Source organism: Notamacropus eugenii, chromosome X (assembly GCF_028372415.1).
Source record: "Notamacropus eugenii isolate mMacEug1 chromosome X, mMacEug1.pri_v2, whole genome shotgun sequence".
Taxonomy (NCBI): domain Eukaryota; kingdom Metazoa; phylum Chordata; class Mammalia; order Diprotodontia; family Macropodidae; genus Notamacropus; species Notamacropus eugenii.
In genome coordinates this window covers 100,366,851-100,386,923 of record NC_092879.1, presented here as the reverse complement: position 1 = coordinate 100,386,923, position 20,073 = coordinate 100,366,851, and the positions used below count along the sequence as shown (strand labels likewise).

The window sequence follows — 20,073 nt, the reverse complement described above, 5'->3', positions numbered from 1 at the left end:
TTCCTAAATGAATAGTTTACATGCAGACAGATCCTGTGAATTAAAATCAGAGAAGTCTTTGGTGTGGGAAACAGGAAGGATCTGCTCCAAAGCCCTCATTGTGTAGATGAGGAAATTATGCTCTGCAGAGGGAAGGGGACTTGCCCAAGGTCACAGAGGTCAGTCCCGGGCCCAGAATTCAGGCCGCCTCATTTCCAGTTTGGTAGCATTCAAGTGGCTTTCTACAAATTAGTCTGATTTATCTGTTAAAGTAGGCCCAGCTCTAAATGAAAACATTGGTCAGCATCATTCAAACCTACTTTGCGTTGGTCTAGGTATTCTCAAAGTAATAAAAGAGCACTGTGAACACATCCATGATTTGGCCTCTTCTTTCCTTCCTCCTCCAACGCACAAACACACAGCAGTTGTTTGAATGACTGAGGTCTGACACACACAAGGCGCATGCCTTCTGCGATTGATGCTAAAGGCCTCTCTGCCTAGAGCTGCCACTAAGATCTGTCTGTCATGCTTGAGTTATGGACACCTGGATGTGCAAGGTAGTATCCAAGTGTACTAGGAGACAGAAAAGATTCTATGCTATGAAGCAAGGAGGGGAAGCAGGCCTGTCAAAGTCCTTGACCAAGGGGAGAGTTCAGAACTGCTGGGGAATTGGCGGCCTGAGCTAAACTAGTCATTTTCTTCTGGAGACTGTCCCTCAGCCAAAGTCTGAAGAGATTTTTTTTTCCTTTACACTTTCTGGAGGCAGAGGATTCTTTGAATAAACACATGGATACCCATTTCTCCCCTCAATTGCTAAATCTTTTGCAGAGCTGCCTCCATTGGCTGATAGCCCAGAAACAGCAGACTGGCTACTCCTGGGCAAGAGTTGGGGCCAAGAAAGACCCCCACTAGGAGGCCCACAGGCATCTCTGTAACTCTGAAGTGTCCTGCCCCTACAGTACAGGACTTACCTGTTTTCGTCAGATTTGGTTCTTTGAGAGATCTGGGGAACAGCCACAGAAATCAAACACCTACAAAAAAAGGAACACAGGATGTGGTGCTCACAATAATCCAGTTCCACAGTGGTTCTCTCATTGCTACTATGGCCCTAAAGCCTCAGACACAAGTAGCCTTCAAGGCTGAGAAAAGTTGGCTCCTGAGGTCATTTGCTGCAAGGAGGATGGAATGAATCGCTGAAGGAGGTAACACAGGTTTGGTTGCTGGACAGCTTCCCAAAGTGACTAAGTCGCCACGTGCCCTAGAAGGCTTAGCCACTATTTAAAGCAAGAGGCTGGATAAGATGATGCCTCAAGGTTCTTTCTAGGTGCTTGGGAGGCTTGCCCTGCCATCATGGTCCCCTGGTCACTTCAGCTTTCTGAGTCTCAGTTTTGTCACCTGTAAAAGAGGTTAAGATCTCCAGCATCTAGCCTGATCTTATAGAGCTTGATGTGAGGGTCATATGAGGAAAATGGAAGGAAATGCTTTGGAACATGAAAGTGCCTGTGAGCACCTCCTCTTGATTACTCTCTCTCATTAACAGAGCTGCTTTCCATGTCACCAGGAGGCAAGAGATTCAGTGGGCCGCACTCTCTGTACCCAGCCCTCTTCTGGCTGGCAGATGCCAGGCCATGGCCCTCAGAGAGTCTTGGCCTCTACCTTCCTTTTCACTGGCCCATGAAGGGTTTCCCCCCACGTTACCCCAAGAGCCTTAGGGCAAGCTGAAACACTCTATCCTGAGGGTGGAGGAACAGAACCAGGACCACCCTTGGAACAACTCGATTTACCCTTAGCATGAGGCAGCACTAATACAACCTGACTGAATGGCTCCCATCAGCACTAGCATTTCAGGCAAGTTCACAAAGTATGACAGAGAAGTACACTGTTTATCTTACTTTCTCCATAGGCTGATGACTTACTTAAAAGCAGCCAGAACTTGTCGCGAGTCTTGGGAATGTTGGGTTAAGTACTCCAGGGCTCTCTTAGCCACCTCTTGCTGCCCACTCTGCAAAGATGACACATACATTCTCAAATGTAAAATTGACTTTCACAAACCTGAACAAAGTCTCCATAGCCTGGATTCCTTTTCCTTGTGAAAAGATGATATGAATACATTCATTCTTCATCGTTATAAGAAAACTACACAATTCACTGCCATGCAAAAAACAGGTCTGAACGCATGACTGCAGCCTGTCCTCAAGAAAACTTGAAATGTCATTTGCAAAGACATCCTCAGGAACAAACAGTTGGCCCTCTGACCTGCTCTTTCCTGTGCATCTCTGCTCATCCATCCTTCATTAAGCTCATTTAAATGAGTACAGCCTTTCTGGGGCTCTTTTGCCCCCTCAAAAATTAGTGTTTCCTAGAACTCTAGTTCTATTACGTACCTATTCTCAATTCTGCTGCTGGCTTCCCTTTGCTTGCTGCATCAATTATACACCTCTAACCTTTTCTTTAAAAGCTCTCTGCTATTCAGCTCCCAATGGTAGAATTACCTGTGATTCCTCCTACTCCCCATCATGCATGCATTATGTACAAGCACACTCGGTACTGGCCTTTTTTCCCCTTGATGCACAAACATTTTCTTATCAACTCTTTAGATGCTGGTGAGACATTTATTGAACACCTACTATGTGCAAGGTGTCAGGAATACAAGGAAAACAGCAATACATGGTAGTGTTCAGCAGGTGCCAAGCAGTGCCATGGGTAAGTGCTAGGCAACTCCCTGACTGGGCTGAGGGACCCTGGGAAAGTGGTCTGGCCTCATAGCCTCAGTTTCTTCATCTGTAAAGTTGGAATAATATTATTTGTACCCCTTAACTCATAAAGTTGTTGTGAAAATCAAATGTGTTAATATACATAAGGTACTTTGTAATCACACACACACGCACACACGCACGCACACACGCACGCACACACACATATAAAATTGTAAACTATTTCAATGACAAGAGCTTTTGTTGAATTCAGTTGCTAAGTTTAAAGAAGGTAGAGGTGAGTGAGCAAGGAAAAGGTGAAAAAGCGAGCAGACACAGAAATACACATGGAGACCAGCAGCAGAGTTAGGGCGAGGCAGGAGATGAAGCTTGAGAAACCAGTGAAGATCAGAGTGTGGAGGGTATTGACTGCCAAACTAATCAGGGCAGTAATTGGGACTTAGACTGAATTCTCTAAACAACAGGGCCTATTAAAGAGGCTTCGTTAAGGAAGTGATGGACTGGGGTGGGTTAGGGGTTGGGCCAAGAGGCAGGAGAACTTCAGTGGGAAGGGAAAGGAAAGGAAAGTTAGGGAAAATGATCTCACAATCAAGGTGCACAAGGAGAGAGAGAGAGGGAGGGGGAGGGGAAAGGAAGAGAGAGGGAGGGAGAGGGAGGGGGGACAGAGAGAGAGGGAGAGAGGGAGAGGGAGAGGGAGAGAGAGAAGGGGAAAGAGAGAGAGAGAGTTGGGAATAAAAAATAAAGTTCATTCAACATGTCAATAGGAGGGAAAAACGAGTGGCAGTGTCCTGGCCTAGTGTAGTGTCAGGGGTGGAAGTCTACAGGGCCCTGCTCTCCCTTCCCAGAAGACAAAGGAGTCAGAAGCAGAGAACCACAGGCATCTGTGCTTCCTGGGTCCAAAGGTTAGAAGAGCTGAACAAGCTTACCAAGAATCTCAGACTAAACTACTTTGTTGTGAGTGATGACAGGAATAAGTCTCCAACTCAGCTAGGTGACAGGTGTTTGCATTTCAGCTTGGAATTTCTTTAAAAGATAGTGTTCCCCCAATCAATGATTGGTCAAAAAAGCCATGAGGAAGTGGATCTCGAGAGAAGAGATCCAAGCTATCTATACCCATGTAAAAAAAAAAAAATGTTCAGTATTCATTAGTGAAATGCAAAATAAAACTGTGAGGTACCACCTCCCACCCCTCAAGATTGTCAAAGCTGAAGAAAAAGAAAAATAACAAATGCTAGAGGAAAATGGGTGCCTTAATGCACTGGCAGTAGAGCTGGGAAATGGCTTAGCAATTCTGGAAAACTTAGGGTATCCATGGCCCCCAAATTACTGCACTGAGTGTATCCTTTGACACAGTGATCCTGCTGCTAGGTTTCAATCCCTAGGAGATCAAAGAAAGAGGTAAAGGACCCATATATACAAAAATACTTATCGCAGCTCTTTTTCTGTGGTGGCAAAGAATTGAAAAGTAGAGGGGTATTCCACCATTTTGTACAGAGTAAGTTCCTCCGTTCATTCATTCACTGACACAGGTATAGTAGGCTCTGTGAGAGTACAGGCCATGTCTTATTCCTTTGTATGTGTCCACCAGCTCTCAGCACAGTGCTCTGTACTTAGAACAAATTCAGTAAAGAAATGGCTACTGAATTGCAAGATGGCTGCACTATTTCTTTTCCAATCATGGAGAGAAAAAATAAGGCAGGTATAAGTATTACCTCTAAAGCAAACTGGGCGGCTAGAGTGAGAAAAGGAGTTGAATTTTCTTCTTTAATCATCTCCTTCTCTTGTACAGCTCGGTTTGCCATGAATTTCTCCAGGGCATCAAGGGCCACCAGTGCTGAAATACGAGGAAACAGAATAACAACATTTAACAGGTTGACCCAAAAGTGAGAGACTCTTTCATTCCTGTCAAATGCACTGATCTCTTAGGTTCACTTAAAAACATTTAATAAAATTTCCACAAAATCACACACACACACAAATCACAATTGCCAAAATTCTACATAATTCTCACCTTGATCATCAAATACCAAAATTGCCACTTTGTATTCAATCATTAAAATGTAAGTTTCCTTCAACATTTATTTTTTTAATTTAACTTTTATTTTATTTTCAGTTCTTTCCTTTCCTTCCTCCTCCAAATAAAAAAAGATGAAGCCCATTACAAATATTTCTAGTTATGCAAAAAAAATCCCACATCAGCCATATCCAAGAGAGAAAGAGGAGAGAGAAAGGAGAACATACGCCTTAGCGTGCACTCTCAGTCCATCAGCTCTCTCTCTTCTGCATGTTTTGTCATGAGTCCTCCGGAACTGTAGCTGATCATTGTGTTGAGCAGAATTACTAAGTCTTCCAGTTAATCATCTTTTACAGTAACGCTATTATTGCACACATCGTTCTCCTGGTTCTGCTCCTTTCACTCTGCGTCAGTTCATCCAAGTCTTCCTAGTTTTTTCCTCATAATTTCTTACAGCACAATAGCATTCCATAATAATCACAAATCCAAACATTCAGCCATTCCCCAATTGATGGGCATCTTCCCCCCCGCCCCCCCGTTTCCAATTCTTTGCTATCACAAATAATTCTGCTATAAAGATGTTTGCAGACATGGGTCTTTTTTCTCTTTCTGTGACCTCTTTGGTCTAGTAGCAGCAATACCAGGTGAGAGGACACACCCATTTGAATAGCTTGTTGGCCATAGTTCCAAGTGGCTCTCCAAAATGGTTAGGCCAATTCACACTTTCACCAATAGTGTACTAATGTGCCTGTCATATTCCTTTCTGTCAGCTTAGCCAATCTGATGGGTATGAGGTGGTATTTCAGAGTTGCTTTAATTTGCATTTGTCTAATTATTAGTGATTTAGGGCATTTTTTTCTATATGACTACTGACAGCTTTGAATTTTTCACCTGAAAACTGACTATTCATACTCCTTTATGATTTATCAATTAGGGAATGACTTATTCTTGTAAATTTGACTCAGTTTCCTATATACCTTACAAATGAGACCTTCATCAGAGAAACTTACTGCACAAACTTTTTCCTGCAGTTTCCTACTTTTCTTTTCATCCTAGCTGCATATGATATCGAAGTTATTTCTTTTACCTCCTGTGAACCTACTTCTCGTTCAGTCATGAATTCCCCCCCTACCCATAGAGCTGATGGGCAATTTCTAGCATGTTCCACTAGTCTGCTTATGCTCTCACCCTTCATTTAAATCGTGTACCTGTCTGGAGCGTATCTTGGTATTACAGTGTGAGATGTTGGTCTACGCCTAGTTTCTCTCAAACTGCTTTTCAGTTTTTCCAACACTTTTGGTTGAGTAACGCATTCATGACCCAATAGCTGGGATCTCTGGGGTTATTAAACACCAGGGTAACTGTGTTCTTTTACTTCTGTTTGGTACTGAATCTATTCCATCCATCAAGCTCTCTCTTTTCCGATCTGGCAGCAGATTGTCTGAGTGACATGCTCTGAAATCTGGCGCTGCCACGCCCCTTTCCTTCTCATTTTTTAAATTGATTCCTTTGACATTCTTGACCTTTTAGTTCCTACAGATGAATCTTCTTATTTTTTTTCTAGCTCTGTAATTCTTTGGTAGTTTGGTATGGAAGGGAAGAATTAACTGATAAATTAATTCTGAATTTAAGAATTTTATTAAATTAAAATTAAATTTTAAATTAATCCATTGAGATAGCATTGCCATTTTTATTATTCTGGCTTCATCCACCCATGAGTGATTGGGGTGGGAGGGCTGCTCATCCACCTCTGGTGTCCACCTTTCACCCAACTCTCACCTGTGGCTCCAAGAAGCTGGAGCATGGACACTGGTCATGCCCCAGTAAAATGGTCTCAGCAAATAAGCTAGACCAGGTTAAGGGGAACTGAAGGGCCTCAAACCAGTAGGTGAGCTAGGGGAACGTCAACCCCAAGAATGTGAAGACTTCCCTGGATGTTCCAAAAGCCCCAAGGGTGTCTCAAGTAGAGACTGTGATGCACTTAGAGCTTGGTCAAACATTGGAGACACCAAGGTCACCTACTGGATCCTGAGCCATCGCCAACCATCCAGACTTTTGCCTTGCCATTGGACCTTGATGACTACAGAAGAGAGAATGAAGCTGACAGCTCTGCAGCTCTACTTCACTGAAATTCAATTCACGAATGAGTCAAGACATTGCCTAATGATATCACCGGTCCTCTTCAAAGAACAAAGGATCAACAAGAAACAATTTCTCCAATTACTTAGATGTGTCATTATTTGTGGGAAGAGTGTCTAGTAGTTATGTTCAGGTAGTTGCTGTGTTTATCTTGGCAGGTAGACTCCCAAGTATTTCATACAATCTGCAGTTCTGTTAAATGGAATTTCTGCTTCTTTCTCTACCTGGTAGGTTTTGTGGAAAATATACAGAAATGTTGATGATTTGCGTGGGCTTATTTTTTTTATCCTGCAACTTTGCTGGAAGTTGCTCATTGTTTCAACTCCTTTTTTAGTTCATTCTCTAAATAAACCAGCATACATCTGCAGAAAAGCAAGACTTTCGTTGTGTTCTTCGTCCATACTTATTCCTTCAGTTTCTTTTCCTTGTCTTACTGCTAAAGCTAGCATTTCGAGTACAATATTGAATAGTAATGGTGATAATGGACATCTTTGCTTCACTATGGATCTTATAGGAAAAGTTCCTCGTTTATTCTCATTACTGATAATGCTTATTCTTGGCTTTACCATTTTAAAGATAACTCCATTTCACCCTTCACTTTCTAGGGTTTTTAATATGAATTCGTGTTGGATTTTGTCAAATCCTTTTTCTACATCTAATGAAATGATCATAAGATTTTTGTTGCTTTTGTTTTTTAACATTATCAACTCTACTTATGTTTTCCTAATATGGAAACGGCCTTGCATTCCTAGAATAAATTCATCCTGTTCATAGTCTATGAACTTTATGATAGAGTGTTGCAGTCTCCTTACCAGTATTTTATTGAAAATTGTTGCATCAATATTCACTGAAGAAACTGGTCAATAGGTTTCTTTCTCTGTTTTGATTCTCCCTGATTAAGGCATCAAGATCCCTTCTTCAACTATTTTTTCAAATCATTTATATTATACTGGAATTGTTTTTTAAAAGTCTGGTAGAATTCACTTGTAAATCTCTCTGGTCCTAGGGGGGTTTTAATTTGGGAATTCGTTTATGGCTTATTTGATTTATTTTTCTAAGATAGGATTATTTAAATATTCCATTTCCTATTGTGTTAAAGTGAACAATTTGTATTTTTGTGAATGTTCACATCCATTTCATTTAGATTGTCAATTTTAGTAGCATACAGTTTAGCAAAATAGCTCTCAATAATTGCTTTACTTTCAGTCTTCAGAAGAAGAAATCAAAGTTATCTAAAGTCATGAAAAGATGCTGTAAATCACCATTGATTAGAGAAATGCAAATTAAAACAACTTTGACATACACACCTATTACCTCACACCTATCAGACTGGCTAATATGACAGAAAAAGAAAATGATAATTGTTGGAGAAGAGAGGGGAAAATTGGGGCACTAACGCACTGTTGGTGGAGTTGTGAACTGATCCAATCATTCTGGAGAACAATTTGGAACTATGTCCAAAGGGCCATAAAACCATGCATACTTTTTGACCCAGAAGTACCACTACTAGGTTTGTACCCCAAAGAGATCAAAGAAAAGGGAAAAGGACTTATTCACACAAAATATTTATGGCAGTTCTTTTTGTGGTGGCAAAAAAATTGGAAATTGAGAGGATGCTCATCAACTGAGAAATGGATGAACAAGTTATGGTATAGGAATGTAATGGAATACTGCTGTGCTATAAGAAATAATGAGCAGGATTTCAGAAAAACCTGGACTTACATGAACTGCCACAAAGTGAAACGAGGAGAACCAGGCAAACATCATGCACAGTAACTGCAATATTATATGATGATCAGCTGTGAATGACTTAGCTCTTCTCAGCAACACAACAATCCAAGACAATTCTAAAGGACTTGTGATGAAAAATGTTAGCCACCTCCAGAGAAAGAACTGATGGAGTCTGAATGCGAATCGAAGCAGACTATTTTTCCACTTTCTTTGGTGGTTTTTTTTTCACATGACTAATACAGAAATATGCTTTGCTTATCTGCACATGTACAACCTATATCCAATTGCTTACAATCCCAGGGAGGGGAAATGGGTGGGGGAGAATTTGGAACTCAGCGTTTTAAAAAATAGATGTTAAGAATTATTTTTACATGTAATTGAGAAAAAATAAAATATTCAAAAAATAATTGCTTTTATTTCTTCTACAATGGTTATAAATTCATCTTTTTGATTGTTGTAAATGCTTGGTTGTGAATTTCACCTTAACAATAGCACTTTGGTTTTACTTCTGTCTTTTTCTTAGTCAAATTAGCTAAGGGCTTATCTATTTTCTTTCTTCCCACCTAGCCAAGAAAAAAAACAAAACCCAGCTCCTAGTTTATTACTTCAATGATTTTTTTTTTACTTTCAATTTTGTTCATCTCTCTTTTGATTTTCAGGATTCTTATCTTGATGTTTAATCAGGGGTTTTAAATTAGTTAGTTTTGTAGCTTCATTTTGCTTTTCAGTTGCACGCCCATTTTGTTGAGTTTCTCTTTTATCTTTCTTATTGATGACTGTTTTGGCCGCATCCCACAAATTTTGGTACGTTGCCTCATGTTGTCATTATCTTCCATGAAACTGGCTGTTTCTATAATTTGTTCTTTGAGTCATGTACTCAGTACTAAATTATTTTGTTGTCAATTAATTTTCAATCTTTGCTTCAAAAGCCCTTTATTGAATGCAATTTTTACTGTATCAGGGTCAGTTAAAGGTACATTGAATATTTCTGCTTTGCTGCAATTGTCTGAAAGGTTTTTATGCCCTAATATGTGGTCAGTTTTTTGTGAACATGCCGGTCACAGCTGAGAAAAAGGTGTATACCTTTCTCTTCAATAATCCAACTTAATTCAATAATCTCCAGAGACCTAACTTCTCCAAAATTCCATTCAGGTCACTGAGTTCTTTCTTGTTTATTTTTGTTTTGGTTTAATTTATCTAGGTATAAAAGGGGCAAATTGAGATCACTATTATACTTTATTATACATTTAGCTTTTCCTTTTTATGTTTTTACATTTTTAATAAGTCTTATTTGATATCTTCTGTTTCTTATATCATCATAGCTTTCCTGGTATCCCTCTACCTTCCCCTCCCAGAGCCATCTCAGATAACAAGCAGTATTTTTTAGGAGAGGAAAAAAAATCAGCACCAATGAACAGTATATTGGAAAAAATCCAAAAATGTGTAATGTGTAACACCATGAAGGAGTGGAGTGAGTGTGTCCTCTCCTATCTCTTCAAGTCTGGTTTGATCTTTATAATTTTGTAATATTTACGTTTGATTTTTTGGTGTGTAGTTCTTTCTGTTTGCATTGCTATAGATTCTGTACCTATCATACAACACTTACAAGTTATTTTCTTGGCCCTGTTCACTTCCCTCTGCATAAGTTCATGTAAATCTTTCGATCCTACTCTGTATTCATCTCAGATATCATTTCTTATAGCGCAGCAATATTCTATTACATTCACGTACCACAATTTGTTTAGCCATTCCCCAGTTGACAGGCATCTACTTTGTTTTTAATTCTTACCTATCAAAAAAAAAGTGCTGCTATAAATGTTCTTCCTGATGGCTTCCTTGACGCATGTAAACCCAATAATGGAATCTCTGGGTCAAAGGGCGTGGACATTTTAGTCACCTGATTTGCATAATTCCAAGCTCTTTTCCAAAATGGCTGTCTCATTTCCCAGCTCCACCAACAATGCAACATTGGCTGTTGCCATTTCTGGTCCTTTTTGCCAACGTGCAGAAAGTGAAGTGAAGCCTCAGGGTCGTTCTGACTTTCATTTCTCTCATTATTAAAGATCTGGGGCACTCTTCAGCTCCTTGTGAGAACTGTTTGTTCGAGTCATTTGGCCAGTCATCTACTGGGGAAGAGCTAACGTTTCATGTACGTTTACTACTTGTTTACACATCTTACACCAAACCTTTGTCTAGGGCCTGCTGGAAGGCGCTCCATTTTGCTCCGGGATGTTGCACTCTGCTCCCAGGACCAAAGCCACACAGCCACAGTTTGCTTCCTGGAACTTTTCCCTAGGATTGGAACTCCTCAACACTCTTCACCCTGGATCTGTGACTCAGCACCGAGTGGTGGCAATAGAGCTGCCAAACTGCACCCTTTTTTACACCCAGTGCTTGGTCAGGGATCTCCTAGGATCTCGTCTCAGCCCTTTCTCAGCCTCTGGGTACTAAAATAGTGCCCTCTGAAACTCCAAGGTCCCAGGCAGACCTCTACCCCAGTGTAAGGAGACCTCTCTGTCCATCTCCCTAACCTGTCCTGGGCTGGAAAAATGACTTCTTCTTGGCTTTTCAAATCAAAATCCAGTCTGGTGCATTCTCTGGTCTCCATCTTTGACAAGGACATGTGCAGGAAGAGCTAGACGCTAATGTTTCTTTTCACTCTACCACCTCATTTCCACCTCCCTCCTAATACATTTACTAGAGAAGGTACATTATTACTTACTGGTTCATATAGATCATATCAGTAAGTAGCAAGCAACTAGGAAGGGGAAGGGGAAAGAAAATTTCAAAATAGCAACCTTCTGCTAAAACCAAAATGGAATGCCACAGAAGATATTCTTAACAAACTTTGAAAATTAAAAAACATTCTGCTGAAAATTTGGGTTGTTTTTTTTGTTTTTATGGTCAATTAAGAGGCAGTATGACATAGCAGATAGTGGTGAGCTGGCGTAGAAGTCAAGAAGACTCAGTAGGTTGAAATCCTGCATACAGCACATACTGGCTGACTGTGTGAGCATCATCAAGTTGCTTTTCTCCCAGTTTCTCCAAGTGACTCTTTCGGACTCTAAGTCAGCGCCTCTTAAACTGCGGGTCGTGACCACACAGTTTAAGAAGTGCTGAAGGGGTCACAAGTGGAAAAAGTTTGAGAAGCTTTGCTTGAAGCTACAGAAGAGTTGCTGATGTGCATCAGTGGAGGGAGTCTCCACACCAAGAATTACTTGATCCAATAAAATCACAGGTTCAGCCAAAATTCAAACAACCAGGAAATTTGGTACACAATAACATTCTTGTTTCATAACTAGAGATTGCAGGGGAACTTTAGAGAGAATATAGGAGCTTTAAAGAAGGATAGGATCAAAGGAGATTGGCCACTGATCAAAACTTGAATGGCTTCCATTTTTTCTTCAGTAAAATATGAGTCCAGTTCCTTAGGATAGGGAAAGGGGGTACTGTGAGAGGCTTGAGAAAAGAAGATTTGGAACAGTCTTGGTGGGAAACGAGAAAGAGAATCTATCAGGGAGCAGTAGAACCTAGGTAATGATAGATAACATCAATCTGGAGTGGACCCAACCAGAACAAATGTCTGAACTCTACAGCTCTGTCTAGCAGCATGAATGAGTAGAGGGGAGGAAAGAGTCATCAGGGCTGGAGACTCCTTAGAAAAAAAATAAAATTCAAAGTTGGTAGGGCTGTGAAGAAACAGGCACACTACTGCACTGCTGATGCAGCTTACAGGAATAATCAGTGAAATTGCTTTGAAAAGCAAAATAACAATCTAAGGACTTTGAAGTGTGCACACTGTGGGAGCCACTATTAAGATTATAATGACAACCTTAAGGATGTTAATAAAAGGAAAAAAGACCTAGCCATACCAAATTATCTAGAACAGCTTTATTTGTAAGGGCAAAAACTGGAAACAAGTCACATCCAAAGACTGAGGACTGGCTGAACAAACGTTGATACATGAGGGTAAGAGAAAAGGATCATGTTCTAAGAAATGCGAAAAATTAAGAATTCTGGGAAATATGGACCCAAAAGTCAAGTAACTGGTTGGGAAAATGCCCAAAAAAGGGAAAAAATAAGACTATAGAAGGTTACTCTCTTGGTGAACAGATATCTTCTTCCATCCTTTCAGATGAGGAAGAACAAAGCATACCATCAGGGAAAGACATAAAAGTCAAGGCTTCTGTACCCCAAACATCCAAAATAAATATTCAATGGTCTCAGGCCATGGAACAGCTCAAAAAGGATTTTGAAAATCAAGTTAGAGAGGTGGAGGAAAAACTGGGAAGAGAAATGAAAGAGATGCAAGAAAAGCGGGTCAACACCTTACTAAGGGAGACCCAAAAAAATGCTGAAGAAAATAACACCTTTAAAAATAGACTAACTCAATTGGATAAAGAGATTCAAAAATGAGGAGAAGAATGCTTTAAAAAGCAGAATTAGCCAAATGGAAAAGGAGGGTCAAAAGCTCACTGAAGAAAATAGTTCTTTAAAAATTAGAATGGAACAGATGGAGGCTAATGACTTCATGAGAAACCAAGAAATCACAAAACAAAACCAAAAGAATGAAAAAATGGAAGATAATGTGAAATATCTCATTGGAAAAACAACTGACCTGGAAAATAGATCCAGGAGAGACAATTTAAAAATTTTGTGACTACCTGAAAGCCATCATCAAAAAAAGAGCCTAGACATCATCTTTCATGAAATTATCAAGGAAAACTGCCCTGATATTCTAGAACCAAAGAGCAAAATAAGTATTCAAGGAATCCACCGATCACTGCCTAAAAGAGATCCAAAAAGAGAAACTCCTAGGAACATTGTGGCCAAATTCCAGAGTTCCCTGGTCAAGCAGAAAATATTGCACGCAGCTGGAAAGAAACAATTCAAGTATTGTGGAAATACAATCAGGATAACACAAGATCTAGCAGCTTCTACATTAAGGGATCGAAGGGCGTGGAATAGGATATTCCAGAAGTCAAAGGAACTAGGACTAAAACCAAGAATCACCTACCCAGCAAAACTGAGTATAATACTTCAGGGGAAAAATTGGTCTTTCAATGAAATAGAGGACTTTCAAGCATTCTTGATGAAAAGACCAGAACTGAAAAGAAAATCTGACTTTCAAACACAAGAATCAAGAGAAGCATGAAAAGGTAAACAGCAAAGAGAAGTCATAAGGGACTTTACTAAAGTTGAACTGTTTACATTCCTACATGGACAGATAATATTTGTAACTCTTGAAACTTTTTTCAGTATCTGGGTAGTTGGTGGGATTACGCATGAACGCACACACATACACACACACACACACACAGAGAACACAGGGTGAATTGAATAGGATGGGATCATATCTTTAAAAAATGAAATTAAGGGGTGAGAGAGAAATATATTGGGAGGAGAAAGGGAGAAATGGAATGAGGCAAATTATCTCTCATAAAAGAGGCAAGTAAATGACTTGTCAGTGGAAGGAAAAAGGGGGGAGGTGAGAGAAAAAACATGAAGCTTACTCTCATCACATTCGACTAAAGGAAGGAATAAAATGCACCCTCATTTTGGTATGAAAACCTATCTTACAATACAGGAAAGTGGGGGAGAAGGGGATAAGCAGGGTGGGGGGGAGGATGGAAGGGAGGACAATGGGAGGAGAGAGCAATTAGAAGTCAACATTCTTGGGGAGGGACAGGATCAAAAGAGAGAATAGAAGCAATGGGGGGCAGGATAGAATGGAGGGAAATATAGTTAGTCTTATACAACATGACTATTATGGAAGTCATTTGCAAAACTACACAGATTTGGCCTATATTGAATTGCTTGCCCTCTAAAGGGAATGGGTGGGGAGGGAGGGAGGAAGAGAGGTTGGAACTCAAAGTTTTAGGAACAACTGTCGAGTACCGTTCTTGCTACTAAGAAATAAGAAATACAGGTAATGGGGTATAGAATGTTTTCTGGCCCTACAGGACAAAAGAGAAGATGGGGATAAAGGAAGGGAGGGATGTTGGAAGGGAGGGTAGATTGGTGATAGGGGCAATTAGAATGTTTGGTGTTTTGGGGTGGGGGAGGGGAGAGATGGGGAGAAAATTTGGAACTCAAAATTTTGTGGAAATGAATGTTGAAAACTTTAAATAAATAAATAAATAAAAAGAAACTATTCTATAATTCAAAGAAAAGAGATGCTGGCAAACAGATGGGATCATGTGATCAAGATTACTGCCTGAACAAAGGGAGAGTACCCAGCTCTCACCTACCTACAGCACCAAATACCTGATATTTGTATCAGACTGAATGATAATCAAGAAATCCAATGGGAAACTCCAGGGTCATCTTCTAATCCAGTAAGGCAAAAATGTCAATGGGTAGCTTACAGGGTGTGAACAGAGCCAGTGCCATGGAGCAGGCAAACAAGTCAGCACCCTCTTAACATAACCAGAGAGATACATGTAGTCTAAAAGGCCATGTGTCTAGGGTTGGCAAGGGTTGGGAAGAGCCTTGAAAAAGCCCCAGGGAGATCAGAAAGCCCTGGGGGGGGGGGGTGTATGTGGGAGCCATGGGGAAGGGCACCTGTTCAGACGTAGACGACAGCACAAGACCAGGAGTTCACAAGACCAGAGATATCAGCCTGGACCTGAAGATCCAGATGGGGGTGATGCCAACAGCAAGCAGAAGAAGACAGAGCCCAAGCAGGGTCAACTACCCCACTCCAAAGCACAACATCAGGCAGAGCTTGGCCCTGGCACAAAGCCCCAATTCAGGAACTAAAGTTAGAAAGATATGAGTAAACCAAAGAAAACAGAAACTGGTATCAAATTATCATGGACACAGAGATCTTTAAAAACTCCAAAATAACTACAAGCAGTGACTCCAAATGGAAAAAACTGAATTGGTCACAAGGACTACACAAAAACCTAAAAGAAATGAAGCAAGAAATAAACGATGCAATAACAGCTCTGGAGAGAAGAGCTGGGAGGACACAGGAAGTGGTAAACCTTATCCAATTAACAATTTTCTTAAAAAACTAGAATAGGATAGGGTGAAGGGAAGGAAATAAGCAATTATAAAATGCCTACTATGTGCCAGTCACTGTACTAAGTGCTTTACAAATATTATCTCATTTAATTCGCATAATAACCCTTTGAAGTAGGTGCTGTTATTTTCCAACAGGGGAAACCAAAGCAGACAGAGGTGTTAAGTGACTTGCCCAGGGTGACACAGCTAAGAAGTGTTTGGGACCTCCTTAGAACTCAGGTCTTCCTAACTCTAGGCCCAGCACTCTACCCGCTACATCACCTGGCTGCCACAAATGGCAATTAATTACTCCATGATTCTGTAATTAATATTAGAACAAAATCGAAAGGCTGAAAAAGTAAGCTATCTGATATAAAAAACAACTGCATTGGAAAAAAGTCAAAGAGGGATCATTAGATTCCCTGAAAATGATGATTAAAAAAAATCCCAGACACTCTATTTCTTTTCTTTTTAAAATTGTTAATTTTTCAAATCACAAGCATTTTTTTTTATTAATCTGTCTCTCCTACTTACTCCTTCCCTAAGCAAATAAAAAATAAACAAGACAAAAACCCAAATCCCTCAACATATACCTACATAGTCTGGCAAAACAAACTCCCATATTAGCCATGTCTGAAAAGGTATCTCCCTCTACATCCTATTTCAAAAATTACAGGTTTATTAGAACCAGAGGGCAAACTGGAAACAGAAAGAATCTACCTATCATCTCCTGAAAGGAAAAGTCCCAGGAAGGTCACAACCAAAATCCAGAGCTCCCAAGACAAAGCAAAAGTACAACAGGCATCCAGAAAGAAGGAGTTCAAATACCAAGGAACCACGGTCAAGATAAGATCACCAAAAACCTGGCAACTTCCTCTAAGGGAGGACTTTTCGGATGTTTCTGATGAAAGGACCAGAACTGAGTAGAAACTCTGAAATGCAAACAGAAGATTCAAGAGAAATCTTGGAAGGAAAACCTGAGCAAATGGAAGGAGCTGGATGGTGATGTGGTGCTAACGTTCCAGCAGGGGAAGAAGAAACAAGTGTCCCTTTGGATTCTAAGCCTTCAAAAGCTAGCGAGGCCCTGAGGTTAGATGGGTTCTGTTTCGTAAAGTCTGAAGATGGTGAAGAAAAGGGAGAGTGAAAGCAGGAGGAAGAAGGGAGTGGAACTTGCTATTTTCCATAAGTGGGGTGGGAGAAGAATGTACAAACCTGGAGAAAAGGGTAGGGGGGGGAGCAGGCATCAGGGGACCCTCATTTTAATCTGCAATGGACAAAGTAAGATTCCACATACACATGCACACATGCAAAATCTGATGCAGAAATATACCAAACTCAAAAGGGAAATAAGGAAGGACAGGGAGGGGAGAGAGGGCTAACAAAGAGGATATTATTGGGAGTGGACCGTCAAATTTCTGGAAACCTGAAGCAAGGATTAAAGAACTAGAATCCAAGGGGAAACTTACAATTGGGAAACAGATGAACGTACTGTGGTCATATGAAGAGAATGAAATATCATTGTGCCATAAGAAATGATGAATTAGATGATTTCAGAGAATTGTGAGTATTGATATATTTATGATATTGTAAAGAAAAACAACTCGGAAAACTTTAAGAACTCTGATCAGTACAATGACCAAGCATGACTCCAAAGGCGTGAGGAGGCAGCAGATCATTCTCCTTCTGACAGAGAGAGCCAGCAGTTCTCAGACACAGTCACTGGGGATTCCTTTGGCTTGACTATGCCTATCTGTCACAAGGGTTCTTTTTTTCCCTCTCTCAGTTTTTAAATGGAGATGGGGGGAGAATGGAGGTAGAGGGAAAATTAGCAATAGTGGTACCCCTAAAAAGAAAGGCTTGGGAATATTGTTTAAACGCATGGAAGGGAAGAGCAAGAAGTCAAAGAAGACGTCTCAGATGGACAGCTTTAACAGTAACGTGCAATTACCGTATATATTTTTTAAAAAGCAATTGGTATAAAAGGGAGATGTACAATTTCATACGTAGCCCTCCTTTTGTATCCCACTCTATAAATGGAAATGTTCGCTTGTTTTGGTGTTGCAGTTGAGAAAAAAAGTTTGAAAAAACTCTAAGAAAGAAGGACCCAATCTCTCCATTGACGGTACAAGCCATCCTCTTTGAAAGAAAGAGGAGGAAAAAATCTGGCAGTTTAGAACATTGAAACTGAACCAAATGCAGATTTAGTTTATTGGTATATGACATCTCATCGTGAAAAAAAGACGGAGAAAGGAGAGCTGAGAAAGCACTGGCATTGGTTACTGAGGGATAAAGAAACATGCTGAGCCTTGTGTCTTGGGTCTTGTGTTGCCAAAGTTAAATGCTGTTTTTACTTGAATGTTCAAAAGAAGAAAGAGAGAAAAAAATGGGAAAAAGTCTGGAGTTTCTTCTTTTTCTCCACAGACTCAGGATTCCTGTTCTTTTTTCAGCATCCTGAAGTTCACAAAAGTAACTAATAAAAGGTCTGCTATGTGGCTTCAAATGCCTCACATACCTCAGTGATTTTCCCCCTAAAGAGGATTGACCTCGGCTGACCCTGAAGAGCAAAGAATGAGCTCTTCCTGTCTCTGGATGCCAGGAAATTCTCATCAGGGCTAATAACAGTTACAAAGCCCTTTCCACACCCCTGGTTCATAGATTTCTTATTACAATGATAATAGCAGCGCACGCTTACACTGTTTTAAAGTTTCAAAGCATGTCCTCTCATATGATCCATACAACCCTAGGAGGTAGGGGTTATAATTGTCTGCATTTTACAGATGAAAAATCTGAAGCAGGCAGAAGTGAAGTGACTCGTCCAAGGTCATACAGCTGTTTAAGTGTCTGAGGTTGGCTTCTAACTTAGGTCTTTCTGTATCTAGTCTTCCAAGTCTGGTGTTCCATCTACTACACTGCCTAGCCCCTACCATGCTACTATTAGCATTTCCACTTCACAGATGAAAAATTTAAAGCGTAACAAAGTCAAATGACTCACCCAAGGTCATCTAATCAAAGAATCCACAAGCCTGTGGGGTCAGACAGGGCACTGTGCCTAGCACTGAGAATACAAAGGAAAAGTAAAACAGAGGACTGTCCTCTTGGAACTCGATGACCTTCATTAAAAACAGCTTAAAGTCCAGGTCTCCATTCCAAGATCCTGCTCTCCATCCTGTCCAATGACATTCCCACAAGGCCCAGACATTTTGATTGGGGGTTGGGGGGAGAGGGGTAGTGTGTGCCCTCCTGGGGGTCCACACTCCTAAGACCACAAGTCCCACATTTCCACTGGTAAGCTTCTCTGTAACAGCCAGGAGACACACGGAACTCAAAATGGGGGCATCATCCTTGGCTCAGTGTCAGTAAGAAAAGTGGGCCCAAAGCAAGAGAACACTGAAAGTGAGAAAGCACACATGTAAAGCCACACACATGGGGCTAAGGTAAGTCACACTTCCTCTAATAATTCAAGGTCCCAGTGATCCATTTTCACAACATCCTCACACAATATGTCTGCCTGTCAGTAGAAGCTGCCTAGCAGGGCCTACTCCTCTCCATAGCTTGCCTCTCAACTTTTGGGGCTAGTTTCAACTGGAATCTACTATCAGAGGTCACACTCCTTGAGGCTACGACCTCTGTTTTCTGCCCTTACTTTCTGTGATGAAATCATTTAGATGCCCCACCCACCCAAGCATAACCATTACCAGCACCACTGGCTTACTCAGGAGCAGCTCTCTTACCTTCATCAGTATTGCCCCTTGAGACCGCAATCTTGAACATGATGAACTGGGTGAAAATGTTGGCAGTGTCATATCTTTCAGCTTCTTTGACAGCCTCGTTGGCCTGGGAAGAGAAAAATGAACTCCGTTGGTTGCCAAAGCTCAAGCTGAGGTAAGAGAATCCCAAGGGCTGATGGGACTGTCTCATCTCAGTAACATCACTGAGCTACTCCCAATGAAGCTTTAGTTTCTTGTCATTGATACCACTTTCCATTTTTACATCAGTGTCTCTCCTCCTCCCTTCCCTTCCTAGCCACCTCCTCCAAGCATTCTAGCAGTGCCCAACAACTATTTCTACCACCTTGGCCTCTTATGTGGTCCTCTGAGCTCAGCTTTCTTATGGCCCTGAAGGAAGCCAGCAGTATATCCTTTCCATTGTTCATTGTGTCCCGCACAGTTAGACTTCCTTGGTAGTAAAAAAGCCTCAACGTACTCCCCAATCCCAAAGCCGCACCTGAGTTTGAGGCACTTACATCTTCTAGTTAACTGAATGGGAAATAACACGCCATGGGACAAGAACCCAGAAAACTGGGCGTGGGCCCCAGTTTTGCCACTTAACACTTAAAGGACTTTAGACACTCTTGCTCCCCTTGGGATGCCAAGCCCTCTACTCCCTGCTTCCCATAGTTGTAAGGAAATCATGCCATAAACCTCAAAGAGTTGCGTAAATGTGAGCTCCAAGTATAAAGTGATTTGTCACTGAGGTTGCCCTATGTGG

At 40.9% G+C, this 20,073-nt stretch overlaps 1 protein-coding gene across 1 annotated transcript in view; it reads right to left on the bottom strand.

Moving 5' to 3' along the window:
• Window positions 1-20,073, bottom strand: part of TEX11 (testis expressed 11) — a 183,437-nt gene that overhangs the window by 29,052 nt on the left and 134,312 nt on the right. Inside the window, exons 17-20 of the mRNA XM_072627254.1 lie at window positions 19,317-19,419; window positions 4,406-4,527; window positions 1,896-1,981; window positions 951-1,010 (exon numbers count right to left, since the gene is read on the bottom strand). Of these exons, the coding sequence (XP_072483355.1) occupies window positions 951-1,010; window positions 1,896-1,981; window positions 4,406-4,527; window positions 19,317-19,419 (371 nt within the window). The remainder of the gene's footprint in view (window positions 1-950; window positions 1,011-1,895; window positions 1,982-4,405; window positions 4,528-19,316; window positions 19,420-20,073) is intronic.